General features: G+C 35.9%; 1 protein-coding gene across 2 annotated transcripts in view; it reads left to right on the forward strand.

The window, feature by feature from the left end:
* The window catches only part of ZDHHC17 (zinc finger DHHC-type palmitoyltransferase 17), a 64,857-nt gene that overhangs the window by 35,495 nt on the left and 9,663 nt on the right, over positions 1-19,699 (forward strand). For both annotated transcript variants that reach the window (XR_005954953.1, XM_041465631.1), the window contains exons 7-13: positions 1,227-1,389; positions 5,777-5,902; positions 7,157-7,299; positions 9,604-9,704; positions 16,126-16,250; positions 18,144-18,206; positions 19,325-19,418. Coding sequence is in view for 1 of the 2 variants with exons in the window: in XM_041465631.1 (XP_041321565.1) it covers positions 1,227-1,389; positions 5,777-5,902; positions 7,157-7,299; positions 9,604-9,704; positions 16,126-16,250; positions 18,144-18,206; positions 19,325-19,418 (815 nt within the window). In the remaining variant the exon portion in view is untranslated. The remainder of the gene's footprint in view (positions 1-1,226; positions 1,390-5,776; positions 5,903-7,156; positions 7,300-9,603; positions 9,705-16,125; positions 16,251-18,143; positions 18,207-19,324; positions 19,419-19,699) is intronic.

A 19,699-nucleotide genomic window follows, 5' to 3' on the forward strand; every position in this document is an offset into this window, starting at 1 on the left:
CTGTCCCTGCTGTGTCCCCATCCAGCTTCTTGTGCACCCCTAGCCTGCTCACTGGCAGGGCAGCACGAGGAGGATGAGAAGGAGAATCAGGAGGGTAAAAATGAAAAAAACTCATGTGTTGCAATAAAGACAGTTGAATAGATAAAGCAAAATAAGGAATGCATTTGTTACTTCCCATCAGTAGGCAGAAGTTCAGCCATTTCCAGGTCAGCAGGGCTCTGTCACCTGTAACAGTTACTTGGCAAGGCAGATGCTGTAACTCTGAAATTTCCTCTGCTTCCTACTTCTCTTCCCCAGCTTTTATTGCTGTGCATGCTGCCATGCAGTGTTGGATATCTCGTTGGTCAGTTGGCATCAGCTGTCCCTGCTGTGTCCCCATCCAGCTTCTTGTGCACCCCTAGCCTGCTCACTGGCAGGGCAGCACGAGGAGCAGCAAAGGCCTTGACCCTGTGTCAGCGCTGCTCAGCTATAGCTAAAACATCCCTGTGTCATCAATACGGCTTTGGTCACAAATCCAAAACACAGCGCCATAGGAGCTGCTGTGGAGAAGATTAACTTGATTGCAGCCAAACCCAGTACAATGACTTTTTCAGCAGAGAGGGTACTATGAAGAAGTGCTCACTAATTCTTCCTCAGGTGATGACTGGAAAAAGTGATAAAAAATAACACTTCTCCAAAGAACAAATGTTTGAATTAGATTCCTGTTTGTAAGGGCCTATCTCTGTCTGTTGTTGGGAGGAACACAAACTAGCTCTTACCAATACTTGCCATTGCCAGCATTCACATCCTATTTTAGTTTCATCTTCTGGATTGTGAACTGGAAACATAACATGTTTTGAACTTTTTTTAAAGTATGTATTGTTTAAGTATATAATCGCGTGCATATTTTACAAATCTGTTAGTAGTGTTAGATTCTGGTAAACACAAAGCTAACACATGTTTCTTGATATCCCAAGTCAGATTCTGGTAAACACAAAGCTAACACATGTTTCTTGATAGAAAGAGCTTGAAAGAGCTGTTTTAGGGAGATCCTTTAAAGTCAAGAGAATGGTGGTTGGTTTTGGTGGGAAGAGATTTTGAGTCATTCATAATTGGCAGCAAAAAATGTCACTTTGCTATTACATAGTGTACCTGATCAATGATCTTCATAGAAATTGAATGCATCAACAATAAGTTGGGATGTATTTGAGTTCATCTGTAGATCTAACATGAATTTTCTTTTCTAGTGTGGATCCAACACGATTACTACTTACATTTAACGTGTCGGTTAATCTGGGAGACAAGTACCACAAAAACACAGCATTGCACTGGGCTGTGCTAGCAGGAAATACTACAGTTATTAGTCTTCTGTTAGAAGCTGGAGCTAATGTTGATGCTCAAAATATTAAGGTAAACGTTTGGTCTGGTTTAATTGTAAGTGGTTTGAGGCAGAAATAACAAAAGACTATGATAAATCTCAAGAATAGATTATTATTGTGGGTATAGTGGGATCATGAAGATGGAGCAAAGCAATGCCACTAATGTCATTTGGCAATTTTTTTCCTAACACTCATGCACAACCACTAGATTTGCACCATAAAAGAGACTCAAGTAAATTATTTAACAATGATTATGTGTGAATATAGGGGAGTGGGGTGTGCAATTAGACTGCATGTGTGAAGACTGGTGTATTTGGATGCAAAACTGGAAACCTGACCAAGTATCTTCTAGTGAAATTCTGGAATGACTGTTGGAGTGAGATGTGAGACATCTCAGTCCTGTCCAAGGAGCTGACAAATGCTCTAGTGAGTCTCCCAGTGCCAATAAGCAAACTGGAGGCCTGAAAATGCCAGTAGAAGTCAAATAAGCAAATGGGCTCTTTTTATGCATGTGAACTTGACTTGCCTGATTACCAGAATTTCTGAACTATGAATCTGGATTCTGTACTAACAGAGCCCATCTCCAGCATATATTAGACCAGCAAACAGCTCTTAGAATTTCTGCCATAGACTTGGAGTTTCTCCAGCCTTGGAAGGTGTGCCTTTGGAATGTGGTTTTGTCCATTACTTCCAGATACTCTGTATATCAAATTAGCTGCATTTTGCTACCCAGGCTGTTTCATCTGTGGTGTCAGAGCAGAATTCACTTTTAGAAAAAGAATTCTCTACTTAGATTCTCTTCAAATATTTTCCACTTAAAGAGTGTTACAGACAGAATGGTTATGCTTGAAAACACAGCTGTAACTTAATTTATTTGCCATTTTGCCATTTTTTCTACTGATTAAGATGGCCGGGGCCTATTTTGCTTGGCCACAAGGGATAGAAATACATATATATATAAATATATAAATATATATTAAAAAAGTATACATCAGTTATCTTGGAGAGCATGGAATAGCTTTTTTAAGGGAGCAGCCAAGTGTTGCTGGCAGCTTTTTAGGTCCTGCATCCACTTCAGAATATCAGAAATGTTCATAGTCATATAGTCATGAATGAAAACTCATTACAAGGAATCACCTTTATACACATTTAAAACAAATAATCTAGCCTCTTGCATGGACTGAGGTGAAGATATATTAATTATTCCTGGTCTGTGTGAAGGAGTTATGATTCTAGTCTCACTTCTTGTGTTGAAAAGCTATTTTCCTACACCACCTGTGGTAAAAAATAAAGGTATTTTTGTGGGGAAAAAAATCAGTATGTCATACCTTACTTGTTTTGACAGACTGATTAGTGTGACAAGAGTTCTAAAGTCATCACTGTACCTACATTTCTGGACTCTTATGAAATCTGTAACAAAAATTTCTGTGTTTGGCTATATGAAGAAGTATATGCTAGCCTGAAGTAGTTCATGGTCTTGCCTTCTTTATTGACAGACAGCAGCAGTCAGTAGAAAAATAGGTTTTTGAACCTGCTGGATCATGATATCTTTCCAGTCATGCCAGAAGATACGTGTCTGGTTTCACCAACCACTGCCTATCTTCTGCAGTGAAGTCTAGGTTTCTTGCATGTTTTCTCATGTTTTTAGGATCTTCAGAGGATCAAAATCGTTTGAGCAATGGCAGTTTTGCCATACAGCCAGTGGCTTTATAATATATGCTGATTTAGGTGGTAGTAAATATATAGGAAATATAAGCATTTGGTTGATTCTTAAAGGGCAGTAGAAACTCAGTTTGGTGCTCCTCTTTCCTCAGAAATAAAAGGAATTGTGAAAGGCTTCTTTCTGATGCAGTCAGTTCCAGATTTCTGGAGCACTATGTAGTGAAGTCCTTTTCTCAGATAGCACATGGAATTGATCAAGAATGGTGGTAAGACAGCTGAGATTAAAGAAATGCATTGGCTGAAAGCTGTTCATCTTCTTCAAATGATGAAGTGACTAAAATATTAGATGTGAGCTTTGGCTTTATTGTTATCAGCTCTAGTCAGTCTGTGTTAGAAAGGCACGTGCTGCTGGCTGCCTAGGCTTGGAACAAATTGGGACCAGTCATCTCAGTAAGGTGTTCTTTACTTTGCATGACAGTTTGTGAAGTATTTGAACAATAGCACTGCTATTACTACAGCAAAGCTTGATACAAGCAGTGAGTTAGTCCTGTTTAAGTTACCCTCTTTTTATTATACTGTACAAGAAATGAATATTTTCCATTTGGTAGTAAGATACTTCTTTCATTTTTGAGAACTAGATTAATGTTAGAGTTGGAAGCTGTATTTCAGTAGAGTGGGTTTTTTGCTTGATTTTTTTTTTTTCCTTAAGGAAATTTTCTTGCCAGACCAGTAGGCAGATTGGACAGACAACGATAGGATTTCCCAGGGAGCTGGGTTATCACTGGGGACTTGGGGAAAACTTGTAAATTTTATTTAAATATGAGCAGAAACTCCTTTTTTTAGTAGAGAGATATAGAGACCTAAAAAAGCTCTTATGGCCTAAGAAAGATAAAAAAAAAAAACCCCAAACTGTAAGTGAATCATTTATTGAACTTTAAATGTAGTTTCTTGATTATGCAGTGTATCTTAGGCTTGTCCATGGAGGTCTACATGTACAGTTCCCTATCATAATGACTCTTCAGATTACTTTTTCTATCTAAATACTTTAAATATATATTACTGAAGCATTATTGCTTGCTGACAATTTTAAATGTGTTCCTAGATTAAGTTCCCCAATACTTTTTTTTTTTAATTTTTAAGGAAGTCAACCATCAACTACTCCTGTAAAGACAAGGAAAATATTAAAATGGCCAGATGATGAGAAGCATAGTCAAAGATTTCTTTAAAGCTCCCTCAATTTTTTTATCTAGGCAGTTCCTAGGTGTCTCATGGCCCTCTAGTGGAAGGGATGCTCAGCTGGACCCCAAGACAACTTCAGGATTTACTTGGGAGATCAACTCCCAGAGGGAATTGCTTGTCCACAGGTAATCTTTACAGTCTGGATATATAAGGTGGTACTAAAACAGCAGCATCTCTGGAGTTTCCCAGATATTAGCAATTCAAGGTGCTATTAAATCTGTATGAAACAGACACCAATAGCTTGATTTCAGGCATTTCTGTTGAGAATTGAGTTAATTCAATCGGTTTTTTTAAACATCTGGCTAAATAACTTTGAAGCCAAGTTAAGTCAGAAGGTTATTCTTTTTTAGCTGATTTTTCTAGTTAAACTTCTCACACAGAAGGTGTGAAACATCCTGTTAAGTAGCAAAAGGCTTCACCTCATAATTTATATTCTATGCTATTTACTCAAAGATTTGGAGTAAGATTTCAAAGGGAGAGATGACAGTTAAGTACTCAGTTCCCGTTGTCTTTCTGTGGGATGTAGGTAGCTAACTGCAGTTTTTAATCTTTGAAATCACTTTTGTCTATAGTAATTATTGCCCTTTCTGGGTAGTTTCAGTTTCTAGTACCTGTCTCACTTTTTTTTTAGGAGGGGGCCGAGCGATGGAGGATTCAGCCATTTTTCAAGCCTCCATGAATGATTTGTTTAGGAGGGGAGTTAACTCCAGTAGAAGAGAGGAAGAGTCAAATGCAAAACTGAAGCTGGAGGTACCTGCAATTGGTTGTCTCTTGCCTCCTCTATAATTTTAGACCAAGTCAATAACTTTTTCATTTAGCTCTCTTCCTAAGTGTTTAAAAAGCAATAAAATCAAATCAGTTCGGTAGGCACCTTTGGTCCCTGTATCTTTCACTCTGTGTTTCTCTTTTGCTTCATCTGTCAGTCCTTTCTGAAATTATGGAAATAAAAACATGAGCCATTGTTGGCTTAGCACCCAAACTGAAATGAACCTAAGAACATTAGGCTTGTAGAAAAAAAATCCTAGAAACATTCCATAATATTAGTAACTTCAGTCTGCCAAGAGGCAGAGAATTGACTAAGAAGTCAGGCTTTAGACTTGGGAGAGTTTCCATGATCCAGTGGGTCACAAGTTCTTATTCTTTGCTTGATTTCTGCTGCCTGTCAATAGCTGAGGGGGAAGCACAGTCCTTCATTTACAGACTAGTAAACTTTGTGTAGAATAGTGGAACATAGATTTGTTCTCTGCCAAAAGCAACAGTTATTACTGTCAGAACATACATTTTGTCAGAATCATACATTTAATATGCAACTTGTCCACACTTGTATAGTTATGAGAGGGTGAAAAACCAAAAGGAATGACTGATGCCAAGTAAGCTGAAGAGTAAAAAGTATGCCAGAATGTAGCTAAACTGTGTGTTAAAATGTGTTAGTTTTAACAGCCAATCTTCTGTTTCAAAAGTGCTCCAAATGCATTTTATTTTAAATTGGATGTTTCCCACATTTATACTCTTGACAGGGGGAATCACCACTTGATCTTGCAAAACAAAGGAAGAACGTGTGGATGATCAATCATCTACAAGAAGCAAGACAGGCAAAGGGGTATGATAGTCCATCCTTTCTGAGAAAGCTAAAAGCAGATAAGGTAAGTAGTAGCATAACACTTGTGTAAATCAATCTTACAGCTGCTCTTGGTTTGGGGACCTGTGTGTTTGTTGAAAAGAAGTTCAGGACTGTGGTTTCCCCACATTTCAGCTTTAAGGAATGTCTTTGTATTATGACTAAAGTGATTGCAAAAGGGAAAAAAGTGCTTTATTTAGGGTAGGAGGAAATAAAACCCTAAGCTTCCATACACATACTTTTAGGTTTTGTGCTAAGTAAAAGAAAGTGTTAGGAAAGTATTGTGTAGTCATGTATTGTTGGGGTTAGCCAAGATGTTCCAAAACTGACTCTTGGGTAGCTGAGGAAAGAAGCATTTTGGGTATCCTGAACTCTGATCTCCTCTCTAATTATGTATTGTTTCTTGTTATGGTGTTGAATGAAAGAAGCAGTCAGTCTTAGCAGTATAAAGTAATAAGTGAATCTCTAATGTGGAGGCCTTTTGCTTCTCAGAGTATTTTTTAATACTGCAGATAGGAAGAGGCCATAAATGAGGGTGTAAGGGTTAACATACTGCTCTAGCATGAAGAACTGTCCTCGTACCTATTGTTTGATTTAAAAAGAGTTAATTTTACTTCTTAGTATCCATCAACACTCAGACAGAGTGTTGTGCTGGATATTAAAAGTTGCTACCACTGATATAATTTTTTGAATAAAGATACATTGCATCAAGATGCTCAAAGTACTGCTACAGTCTGGGCTTTAACCCTGTGGTACTGTACCAATGCTGTGATTATTGACCTGAAGTGGTTCATACATTTCATTGACACTGTACTTTAATTATTTGGAAAGAGTGCAGTGCTCTCATCCAGCCAGAGTTGTGTCCACACAGTGTAAGACAAAAAAGGTCCAATCTTTATTCATACATGCTTCAGTATGGCTTAAAAACTGCAGTTACATGAGTAACAAAAATTTACTGACATTGTCATATGCTGTGTGGCAGTTCATACACTTATGGATTTGTTAAAAAGAGCTAATGTTGCCTTGATTCTGGATTAGCAGCAAAGTCTCTAGAAGACAATTCTAAAACCAACTTATTGATTTGTAGTATAATTTTAGGAAGGTTTATTTTCCTTGCAAATTAATTGGAGGTGTGTAAAGACAAGAAATGAGGAAAATTTGTGAAGATTTATCCCCCACTGTCAAGCTTCCTGAACATTTAAGTTTTCATGACTGTCCTGTTTATTATACAATCTGTTCCTGAAAACAGAGTTACTTACTGGTGTTTGTTTCTATATAGGAATTCCGTCAGAAGGTGATGCTGGGAACTCCTTTCCTAGTTATTTGGCTGGTTGGGTTTATAGCAGACCTAGACATTGATTCTTGGCTCATTAAAGGGCTGATGTATGGTGGCGTTTGGGCTATGGTACAGTTTCTTTCAAAGTAAGTGTTTTACTGGGACACTGTCTGTTTGGTGTGCATGTAAGAAGTATTTTGCTGGCTTCTTTATTGGATAGATAACCTTAAATTTCCATTTGTTGGAATTGGTCTTTATTTCTGCAAAAGATCTTGTGCAACTATAGTTCCTGTAATGCTGTGTTGTCTTGTGAAACCTGAAATTGTCTTGGGTTAATACTGCTGAGCTAACAGCAGAACAGAAATTCAGTCATTATCCAGAGGGGGGTGCTGAATGTCTGTCTACAAAGAGTTACCAGCATGAATATTGCAGAGAGCAGGCAATGGGAAGGTTACTGTAAAGTAAAAAAGACAATGTGCAACTGTACCATTAAAACTGTTTTATTTCAATAATTTAAATGCACAAAGGCACCTAAAGAGATTTATAGAAAGAAATTAAGTCAGAATCAGATTTTGAAGCTTTTGTTGTTGTGGAAATAAGTGACTAAAGAAAAAAGCTGCTTTCTAATAGTGTTTTTTGGATATCTTGTTACCTGATCATAAAGACTTTTAGTTGTATTTATGGTTACTTTAAATGTCTGTAAATGTACCTACAAATACACACACACACACACACCTGTAGTCATATTCCAGTGGATTTTCAAGAGCTGTAGACTACATCATCTCTCCTTTGCTTTCCATTATCATGTGCTGCCAGGATAGGAGTACTTGTTGTATCCCCATGCTTAGGAGCTTTCTGCTTTTCTGGGGTTGGATGTCACATTTATTTAGAACCATTTGCTTCTCTTTTCTTTCTGTATAAAGAGGAAAATATATCTGCTCCTTAAACCAAGTTCAGAAGATTTTAGTGAACTTAGTAGATCGGGAGGGAAGTGGAAGGTTATCGAGCATTTCTAGGATCTTGGAGATGATCTGTTTGGTATTTTTGTCACCTCTCAGGCTTTGCAATTTACTGGTCTTCTCCCACAAAAAACCATATTTCTCATTTGTCAAATTCGCAACTGTGCCTCCTACAGAAAGGAAGGACAAGATTTCTTCTAATCTCTCAAAACTTGTGTTTATATTTTTGGCTTAACTAACATGAGTTCAGGATTTTTATTATTTTTATTTTGTTATAGAAATATAATTACAAAAATTTATTTTTATTTTCTCTTACCTGTTGCTTAATATTTAGTATAAATAATTTTTAAAATGTTTTACACAGAGCCCAGGTTTGAATTAAACTTGTGCTGTTATTCTAATAGTGTTTTCTTTCCCTATAGAATTTTAGCTAATCTGTTTAGCTGTGTTTTGCTCCCTACTTTCGCATACACAAAAATGCACAGAAGTCACTGAAGGGAAGATTACTGCAGAGTAACTACTGTGTGTCCAAATATATATTCACTTATTATTCATCAGATGAGCTCATGTTCCTTACAGGGTTTTCTCCAAAGACCTAAGGAACTTCCACTAGAGAAGAGAGAGATACTGTAAGGGAGTTAAGAAGTGAAATGGAAACTACTCCCTGCACACATTTGTCTGTGGCAGCCTTGAGGGAATCACCAGCACAAAAAGCAAAATAGATCAATATCAGGATGTTTAGGCAGATAATGCAGAAATTTTATTTCTGGGAGGTTACTTGTTTAGAGTACTGTTTTCCATGGGTTTTGTAGCAATTTGTTTTTGAATATGGAGTAGCCTAGTTATTCACCTAGTTTGTCTCACTGTATGCAACTTTATTCAGAAGAGTCTTTAAAATGCAAAAGTGTAAGAAAGTCAGAATATTTCTGATGGCTGAATTTTTTTTAATTAATGTAGCAGTATTTTATCTTAGAACTTATCATATATAGTGATATATGGGAAATTAATTAGTCTGGATTTTTTTTCAACTTTATATTGGCAGCTGTAGCAGAAGCAAAATATTGAATAATTTGAAATATTTCAAGTATATAGGCTGATAACACCAAAGTCTCTTAAGCTTTTTTCTTAATGACGTTATTTTAACATGCAGTTTTCATTGTATATGTTTCCAAAATGTTTTTAGCACTGGAATCTCAAAACTTAATATAGTTTGCAACCACTGTTCATGTTGCTAAGAATCTCACAGGTTCCTGACTGCTTGCACAGTGCAGTTTTAGCATGAGTATTTACTCATTCTGCCTGTCTTGGCAGGTTGAAAAAAGGAATTTCTCGTGAACTTTGAACAGAAAAGTGGGAAAATGTATGTATGGCATATTTTGCAAAATTCCATATAGTACATGTTTTAATAGGAAATGTTTTCCTGAAGCAGTAGTTCAGGATGTACATTTTAAAAATCAAAACTTACCGTGTGACATTGTTCCTATATTACAGGTCATTCTTTGATCACTCCATGCACAGTGCACTGCCTCTTGGAATATATTTGGCAACAAAATTCTGGATGTATGTGACGTGGTTCTTCTGGTTTTGGAATGATATCCTTTTTGGTGTATAGTAGTATTTTTTTCATGTTCATAGTATGAGGCATTACACAGCTATAACCTGCATATAACACTAAGTAAGCTAATAATAATTTTTAAAAGGGAATCCCCACTAAACATTGCTATCTGTATTAATTATTTTATTGCTTTAAAAATGTGCATAGTATTGCTATGCTTTGGTAAGTAAAAGATTTTCCTCAATCTACTTAGAATACCCTGCAGAATTTCATGTGCTTTACCAACTTCTTATGTGGGGGAATTATTAGCAACTTTGTAAAATATTCTCTCGCTGTGAGGGGACACAGTGTAATTGACTACATTTTTTAGACACTATTCTGAAAAGCAGTCGGCTTTCATGGTCTGTATCAATTACAGTGAAATTGGTTTCATAGTTACATCTTCCTAAAGATTTTGGAAATTCCATTAAAGTTTGTACAAACTTAAGATACATTTGATAACTATATTTTCAGTTATTCTGAAAATACGTGTATTGACAATACTAGATTATAGAGATTCAGCATATTGCCATATTTTTGTGGTTTTGATTGTCTGTCTAGATATGAATTTCCCTTACTCATGGAGGTAGAAGTTGAGTCAGAGTTCAGTGGGGAATGTTAGTTTTCCACGGCAAGGAAATAGATTCAAACTTTTAAACAGCTTTCTTGGGTACTGTAATTTCAGTAGCCAACAAAACAAAGTAGAGATTCGATGTTTAATATAGTTCTTACAGTTGTAATTGTGAGGCTTTTATCCTGAATCTCATATTTCATTCGTATATCTACTAACTTGCTTAGATTTTTATTTCTGTTATTCATTCTGATTAAATAGCTTGAAGTTTGGTGGTTTTTTTTGGTGGTTTTTTTTTTTTTTTTGTCATAGAATAATCTTAATTGTTCACTAGAAGTATAGACAATTACCCTAATAAAACCTGACTTCAGAATGTCAATAAACTACTGTCCTACTTCTGTCCCAAGCTGCTGTCTCACAACCTTTGCAACAGTCTTTTTGTACAGAGAAGTAGTGGTCTAAGACTTTCAGTTGCTAATTACTTTCATTAGAGCTGACACAATTCTGTGACAAGCAGTTTTAGAGACCAAGTGCTTGAGGCCATCTTCCTTTAATTGGTGATTTTAAATTGGAAGTCCTTGTAATAAGATTCCAAATTCATTCTTCTTCTGGAAAATAGCCCTGTAGCTTTATTGCAAAAATGAAGTTGCATGCTGCCTTTATTTTATAGCATCAGGCATAGCATTGTGGTTGGATAAAGAATTCCTGTATTTTTACAGCTTTATATGATTGCTTACAGCAGACTAGAGTACTACTTTACACTTTGTTGTGTTCAAGTGGTAAAACCTGTCCTAGTAGTTTTCACAAATTCTGACTGTCTTTTTCTTGGGGGAGAGAATTTATAACCTTAAACGACTATCAGGAGCTGCCTTACTGGAACTTTTTATTATAAATAGCCTAAAGATCTTAATTGCTGCAAGTGCAACTTTAATACTTAGGTATTTAAAGATCATCAACTCTTGTGTGTTTAATCCTAATGGGACAGAAAAGGGCAGTTGATGCAATGTATCATAAAGAAAAATAAAACCAAGGACTTGCAGTGCATTTTTTTGAATTTCAGTGTGGTCACATGAAAAATAGAACTCTAAATTCTAATGTTTAATCATGTGTCTTTCAAAAAGCCAGTATTGAAAATGCACTGAACTTTTTGTAAATGTTTCCATTCTATTGGATTTTTCTCAGCAGCTTCTGAGGCTGGTATATTTGATAAAGTAGAAATCCTATTCTTGCAGGGAATGAGGAATATGATATGTGTATTTTTGAGTCTATATATGAGTTTATGGTCCTGTGCCTCCCTGCCAGTGTTTTGCTGCATCCCTGTAAGTATATTTTGCTTGTAACAAAGGATACTTATATCTTGCCCCATCAGTGTATTGTAGTTTTCTAGTGTTTGCAGAGTAGGAGCGAAAACGCCCTCAAAAATCCTACACACTAAGTCACTATGTTTTAATTTAGTTTTATTTTTAAAAAGTATTTAAAATTACACTTTTAATAATGTGAGACTAGAATTTCACATTTTGTTCTTTTCATTAGTATTTATAGGTATAACATTCTCTTGTGTCCTGTAAATGTCCTGCCAAGATTATACCTCAGTTGTTCATGCAGTCTTTTCAGTTCCAGCTGAACAAATACTGTTCGTTATGTCAAAAGGTTCTTACAATGCTCTGTTTTTCCAAAATGTCAGAGTAACCCAAACTATTCACAGTATTTTTTTTCTTCTGCTTGTATTTGATGCAAATGGGAGTGTGCAGTTTTAATTAAGCAAGCTTTTATGGCTATCACATCCTTTCTGCAGTGCTGAGATTTTGAGATTATATAAGGCAATTTGTGTTTCTAAAAATAATTTATCATAGACTAATAGTGTATTGATTATCTTATTAGGAAGGAATTTTATGATTATCTTATAAAGGAAACAAACATTGCACACTTTTTCAATTAGTCATCATTTTAAAACTGGATGTAAGAGAATTCATGATGATTTTAATTCTTTCACAAAGCTGATACAATTGTCTAGGGTTTAAAAAACTGCAACAAGCTAATTGGTACAGTTAAGCACTTAAAATAATTTTTATTACCAAAATTAGTTTCAGGAAAAGAGCAAGAATTCTTAATGCAGGAAAAAAGAAGTCAGCAGCCATTTTTCTACAGGAACCAAAGACCCCAAAAATCCGAAGTCTGCGCCCAGCTGTCCAGAGCTTCGGTTCCCATGTCTAAATACTTGTTCTAAAGTTAAAAAAAAAAGTTTAGAAAAAAAATGCAGTGTGGAGGAGATAGGCTAACTGAATTAATTTGTAGGCTAAGGGATTCTTTTATATCAGATAGAAATAGAGATAGAGGGCTTTTGCAGAGCTTCAGTTAATTACAAACTGATTTTGTCTAATAAATGCTTAGTCAAATGAGGCTTTTCATGTAGCTAGCTGCTGTTACCTGCCTGGACTCTTAGATCCAGAGGTACAGCTGTTATGAATTGGGGATTTGGAGCATCTTTCTTATAAGGAAAGTCTGAGGGAGTTGGGCCTGTTGAGACTCAAGAGATGACTGAGAGGGGACTTCATCAATGTCTATGAGAGTCTGAAGAGAGACTGTCAGAGAATGTTTCCAGGCTCTTCCTAATCATGCTAAGCAGTAGAACAAGGGGCAGTGGGCAGAAACTGACGCACAGGAAGTTCCACCTGAATATGAAAAGGAACTTCTTTACTGTGAAGGTGAGCATGCACTGGAACAGATTGCCCAGGGAGGTTGTGGAGTCTCTCCCCAGTGTTCCAGAACAGTCTGGACACAATCCTGGGCTGTGTGCTCTGGTATGACCCTGCTTGAGCAGGAAGGTTGGACCAGATGACCCACTGTGGTTTCTTCCAGCCTGGAAGAGACCCATTCTGACCCATTCTGTGATGCTGTGATTCTGTGAATTGGCAGGTTGATTAGCATATATTTGATCTCTGACACCTTACACTGGCTGCAGATTTTTCTGTGCAGGAGAAAAAGATTTTTGGTTAGCGAAAGGGCACGTCTGGGTCTATAATGTGCATTTTGGTTTGATTTCAGACTTATATGCATTCAGACCTGATAGCAGGAAGCTGCATGTGTTTGGGGCCTTTTAAATAGGCTACAGTTCACAATGAAAAATTAACTTATCCCATGTTTACCTGACTTAGGGGTTGTGTGGTGCTTGTTTGATTTTAATTTTCTTTTTTATGAGATGGTCTTTTTCATTACAATTCCTGGAATAATTTTCGGCGTCTTTTACTTGTTCTAATAATTAAAGAATATTGATCAGGACTAAAAGTAGGAAGTGTTTGGTGGGTGTTTCTGCTTTGTCTCTCAGTGAAACTGGGGAAACTGCATAAAAGAGAAGCAAATTGGTGGTAAGGCAGGAGGTGTAAATGACTGGTATATTATGCATTTTGCAGCCTTTGATAATACAGTAATGTACTTTTTCCTTGTGTAGCTGTAAATGAGAATGTTAACACAAAATGAGACACTCTAGAGAACCAATTCCCTACTCTACTCTGAAGCTATTGCAGACCTACAAGAATTTCTTACATGTGAAGTTTTGAGAGATGTCTGTGATGCAAGTTGCTAAGATCCCATTCAAAGTAGACTTCAGAAGGGAGTTCAGTATGATTTTAGATGCCTCTAGTGCAGGCATCTGTACTGAAGTTTAAACACTCTTCACAGCCAGTGACAAAAAATAGCCACTTGTAAGGCTCTGCTTTCTTACATGATTTAAATATCTTGATACATGGGACATGGCTTTTTTTCCTTCCTGATGTCTGTGAAGGCATACTAAGTGATTTAAAGTAGGTGAGATGAATCCTACACCTGAAGTTGTTTACCTACATCACATGCTGGAAATACCCTGAAGAAAACTTTCAAATTCTCATGTAGTGTCCCAGCTGCAGCACAGAAGTCCCTTATCTGCCACAATTTACGTTGTCAGCATTGCACTCATCTGACACCACCATGATAAAAGGACAGGGAAAACAGGTTCTGTGGGGTGTCTCTTATGTTCTCTCTGTATTTGAGGGAGTAAAATGGGGGGAGGAATCCATTGAGACAATGGACTGCTGCTTTGTTACAGGTTATTCAAATTTAAGTTAGCAGAAAAACAATTCCAAAGCATTAAGGTTATAAAAACCCTCTTAGTCTTTTCTCACATCTTCTTTAAAAGTCTAGACATGACGTATAGTATTTAGAAATGGGTCATAAAATTGGTTCCAGTTGTACCTTTATTGTTTGTACCTTTATATGTGCCTGATTAAGATACATTTAATGGAAAACCAGTTTTCACTGCTGTAAAAAACCCAGCAATTATTTTAGCATTCTAAAGAAAATGTAACCTCTCTCTAGCTAAGCAGTTCAGTTGCACCAGCTTATTCTTGGCAGCAGGTAGCTTTAGGAAAAAATAGGAAGAAGTTGGATTGTGTAAATTTTGAAGTCAGAGCTTTTCATGTCTAATGTATAAAATAGAGCTGGGAGTGTTTAGGTTATAGTATAGCTGATGTTTTTTCCCCCGTATAGACTTGCAGGAAGCATCTTGTTACTGGAAAGATTAATTGCCTTTAGTAAGTTGATACTAACATTCTGCTGTATAAGATACATTATTAACATTTTAATTTAGCTTGCCAATATTTTTTTATTTGAAATTCACAGCCAATTTCTTGTCCCAACAGGAGGAAAACAAAAATTATTTTTGATACACTTCACATGAACAATGAGATTTCCTTAGCATTTCAGCAGTCAAAAAGAGGGTTTGCATTTTTGGGTTCTTTTACATCGAAGCTATTTAGATCTGAATGTATCTAAGTTTCTCAAAATACAGTGTAATTTGGGGGTGTAGTGTTTTCTGCCTGAGTACTAGGTGTCCTTTTTATTTGAATAATGCTGTAGAGGCTTCTGCCACCACAGATTTGTCAAGTAGGATATCTTCTGGCAGTTATAACTGCCAGTGACAGCAGGTGTCTTCTGTCAGTTTTGTCAGCTCTTTTGTAGGTTAATAATAAATAATTTTCCTTTTGTGGAAGAGAAACATCTTAAGTATTTGGTTTTTCAACATCACTGCTAAAAATGTTCTAATTCTCTGAAGAAATGTCAAGTGCTGTAAGACTAGCATGTTACATGGCAAGACATTGAATGCAGGAAATGTATTTTAAAACAAATGGCTATTTTCTGTCTTTATGGTAAGTGATTTTATAAACACTTCTGGAGAATAATAAATCCTGTGGTTTTTTAAGTATTAGACATATTAGTATGTTAAAAATAACTTTCAGTGATGCAAAATATGTGTATTGCCTCATTACAGGTCCAGGATTCAGACACTACCTTTCTTGGAGATAAGTGGTGTTGGGACATGATTGCCGTGCAATAGTGGCCATTGCAGCAAAATTCCTTCTATGGCCAGAAACAGCCTGTCCTGTGATATCACAGGAATGTCAAGTCACTGTAGACACAGGCAATCAAATGTCTGTCTTATAAATAGAGCTCCAAAATGTTTATTCTGAAAACAGGAAATAGTTATTAAGAAGATAAATTTCATGGGATTTAATTTAATTAAAAGGGAAAACAGTTTCAAAAACTGAACTATTGTTATTCATCCTTTAGAAGGATAAATGCTTTAGAAATAACTTCTGGAACAAACATTCTTAAAGTGAGTTTTGGAGGTCAAGCAATGGAAAATGCTGAGTACCAAGCTAGTTCTTACAGCAGTGCTGAATTTTGTTAATCTGAATACAGTGACTCAAGGGCATTAGTAAAATTTAAATTTAGTTAAATTTAGTTTCAGAATTATCAGTGAGAATGTTCAAGAGGAAATTCAGTTTTACACTTGAGATTCCTTGACTGTAAACACATCTCAATTTTTTCTTTATACATCTTCCATTCCTTGCTAATAGTGTTGCACTTTTCTACAATTTTGGAAAGTCCTGGAAATCTGATCCAGGAATCATCAAAGCCACGGAAGAACAAAAGAAAAAGGTAAAACCAAGAGATACGAACTTGTTCTTCAACAGCCTTCCATCAGCTGATCAGAGTATTCAGTTTACTGTTCAGTACATTACATTTCAGTAAGTTGTATAAAAAAAGGTTTAAAATGTTGAAGAGTCTTCCAGATCTATTTTTTTACCTCTGGAATGTATTTCAAGTCTTAACTGGTGTGAAATTGCATATTAGTCATTTTGAGTAGCACAGTAAAATTGTAATTTGAATTTTCAATATTAAAAATTTCTCAGGCAGTTAAGTGAAAAAGGAAATGTGAAGTTTGAGACTTTTGCCATACTGAAACAAATTGGCCATTATGAGAAAGGTGTTAGTGAATTTTATGAAAACTTTCCAGACTTCTAAGCACCTCTAATTTTCTTTACCTTTCTATCTAAAAGTATTAGACTGACAAACATTTTGAGGCTAAAACAGCCAAAACCCCAAGCAGTTTGGGGTGGGCTTTTATTTTGGCAGAGAAGTCAGAAAATATGGGTGATCTAATGATAGCTAAGACATTGTATCATTATTAGCATCTCATATTTTTATTTTTAATTAAGTGCATTGTTCTCAGCAGCCAGAATGAGCATTGAATATGCCAAAATTATACAAGCAGGAAAACCATTTTGTTTAAGTTTCCTAGAAGCCAACATTCCACCTAAAATGAACTTTGAGCTTCTACTTCATGGTTATTTGTAAAAAGACCTGTGTGGATCAAGATCAGACCACTTGGAGTTATGTCCTTATGTAGGAATGAAAATATAATAGCCATTAAAAGGATGGTGTCGATGAAATAATTTGTGTGTTCTGCAATAGGCTATAGCTGAGTTCTTAGTCAATATGCAGATTTGGATTTACTCTGAAAATTCCATTTCTGTTACTGCCAGTTTGCCAAAGTAAATTCCCAACTAAATTCTCCTTCTTCAACTGGACTAGATTAGAGTAGTCAGCTATGACACTTTGGATTGGATTCAGTAAATTGCATAAATATGCAGTTTATTTGATCTACTTGCTTATGTAGGCGAGAGTGGTTCCAAAAGCCTCATTGAACAGGGTAGGAATTGCAAAATGCAACTTCTTGAGGCAGATGCATATGGCTGTGAATGTTTTGTGTTTTTTACATTGCAGCTAGCCACATGGTAAAGTGTTTTGTTACCAGGGATATGAACCATGTAGGACATGTGTGACCTTCATGCAGTGTAGCACTTCCTAACATTTTCATAATTTGTCTTCAAGTATTTAATGCTGAGTTAGCCTTTAGCTTTGAAGTAACTAAGTGAGAAAATTCTTTTCATTTCAGATGAACATGTTAATTATGTTTAGAAATGTGTAGTAAGCAACAATTTCAGATGTTTGTTGTTTTAATATGTCATGTCCTTCATTCTGTGTTACAGAATAATCCAAACCACTCTTTAAAGCAAGTGAAGGAATAAATGAATAAAATATTCCTGTAGTTCAAAAGCATAGAAGGTAGACAAAGGTTTACAAAGCACAATGATGTGGATCTAACTGAAGTGATCCTGGGTCTGCACAAGACTTATATTTAAAAGCTCTTCATCTGCTCTTGTTCAGTTCTGTTCTCCTGAGGTTTGTGATTTTGCTTGTGGACAATACTGAACTCCAGTGTTGAGTGTCAGACCATGCACATGTGTTTTTGCATCCTTTTGCACTGAAATCACAGTAGGTGACTAGGAATAAGTATAAAATAGAAATAATTTAGAAGTAAATATGCATATTGGTTTAATAAGGTAGATTCAAAATCAGTTTCATCCAAATTGAATTTGTCCCTGTGTTGTAGAAAGAACCCAAAATAAAGGGTTCACAGCCGCAGGTCTGAAAATGCTTGTCACCATTTGTTTATATGCTAAATTCTAATTTTTATTTTTCCTGCAGACAATAGTAGAACTTGCAGAGACAGGAAGTCTGGACCTCAGCATATTCTGCAGTACCTGCTTGGTAGTATATTTTTTGATCCATTTCACTGTGTATTTTTGTTTTTTCCTATAGTGCTAAGCCAAAATTAGTGTTCCTGTAATGAACACGTATTTGACCTTATTGCAGTTTCAAAGGCACAATTTATTTGTACTCTTTTATCTAAGCAGTGTTTTCAATACATTATATGTACACAAAAATAATGCAACAGTGAGAGGAAAAAATTATCACTGTGGAAATAACTTGCCAGTGTCAAAATTCATGTATCCAGTATGTCTAGCAGGTGGGTTGGTTATACACCTAGCAAGTTACAAAAATCACATGTGACATTCCACTACCTCCATAACTTGAAGTAAAATCATGTTGTTTTTTTGTACAATATTTTTTCAAAGATTAAGTGTGTTTCTCTATCTGGCAATAGTTAGGAGTAGGGGGAAAAAATCTTAACTTTGTAAAGCAAATATAACTTGCTTTTTGTTTGGAAGTTAACTAGCAGATAGGAAATGGTCAAGCATATCAGTGTTAACACTGCAAAGCTCTGATATATTTGGAACATGAATGATGTTTAAATCTCCAAATGTGCAGCTGGAAAATTATATATAATGTGACACTAAAAATTATGTGTGTGTATATACATATATATTTGAGACCACTTCTTTCAAGACATAACCTTTCAAGAAAAATTTTTGGGAGTAATTTAGCATTTTAAGTTCCATTGAATTCTGCTTGTTGAGTGATATTTCTGTCTTTAGAAAATAACCTGAAAAGTTTGTTAGAGCTTGGTTATGAATGATGCAAAATCATGGGACTCAAGTTCATTCTGTATTTTCATTGTTAAAAGCTGAAATGAGGCTGGCTATACAAAGCTCGATAGCTGGAGGTGATAGAAGAACTTTGTGTGAGAAAAACAATTCTTTGTATAAGAGAAAAAAGTGAAAATCATTTCAGTGCAGTTGTAAGGATATGTAGATTAAGCTAAATAGCTAGGATTGCCTTAAGAATTAGCTTCAAGTTTGAAGTTCTCTGAGGAATTAACAATAGCACAATCAATGTACATTGAAATTGAGGGTTTATCTTTTCTTCTATTTAGAATACATCAGGGTAACTTGCTTTTCTAAGCAAATGTTTGTTATCTGTTACAGATACGGAAGCCAGTGAGGTCCAAACACTGCGGTGTTTGCAATCGATGTATAGCGAAGTTTGATCACCACTGCCCGTGGGTGGGCAACTGTGTAGGTGAGGAATTTGCTAAAATGCTCTGCAAGGTCTTGCCTGTTCTCATTTCACAGTGGAAGAGACTTGGCTTCTTAAGAAAAGCTTTTCAATATTGAGCTCAATTCCTTTTCTGCGTGTGATTCTCTGCATTATTCTCATTTGTATTGTCTGTTATATACACAAACCGCAACACCCGTCCTCAAAATTGTTCTGTGTCTAATTCAGTTTGCTACATATGTATTTTATTTGGCATAAAGTTTAGTAATGAAAAGATGCAGAGCTTAACTGCTGAAAACACATGT

Source organism: Pyrgilauda ruficollis, unplaced genomic scaffold, assembly GCF_017590135.1.
Source record: "Pyrgilauda ruficollis isolate IOZ18807 unplaced genomic scaffold, ASM1759013v1 scaffold19, whole genome shotgun sequence".
NCBI lineage: Eukaryota > Metazoa > Chordata > Aves > Passeriformes > Passeridae > Pyrgilauda > Pyrgilauda ruficollis.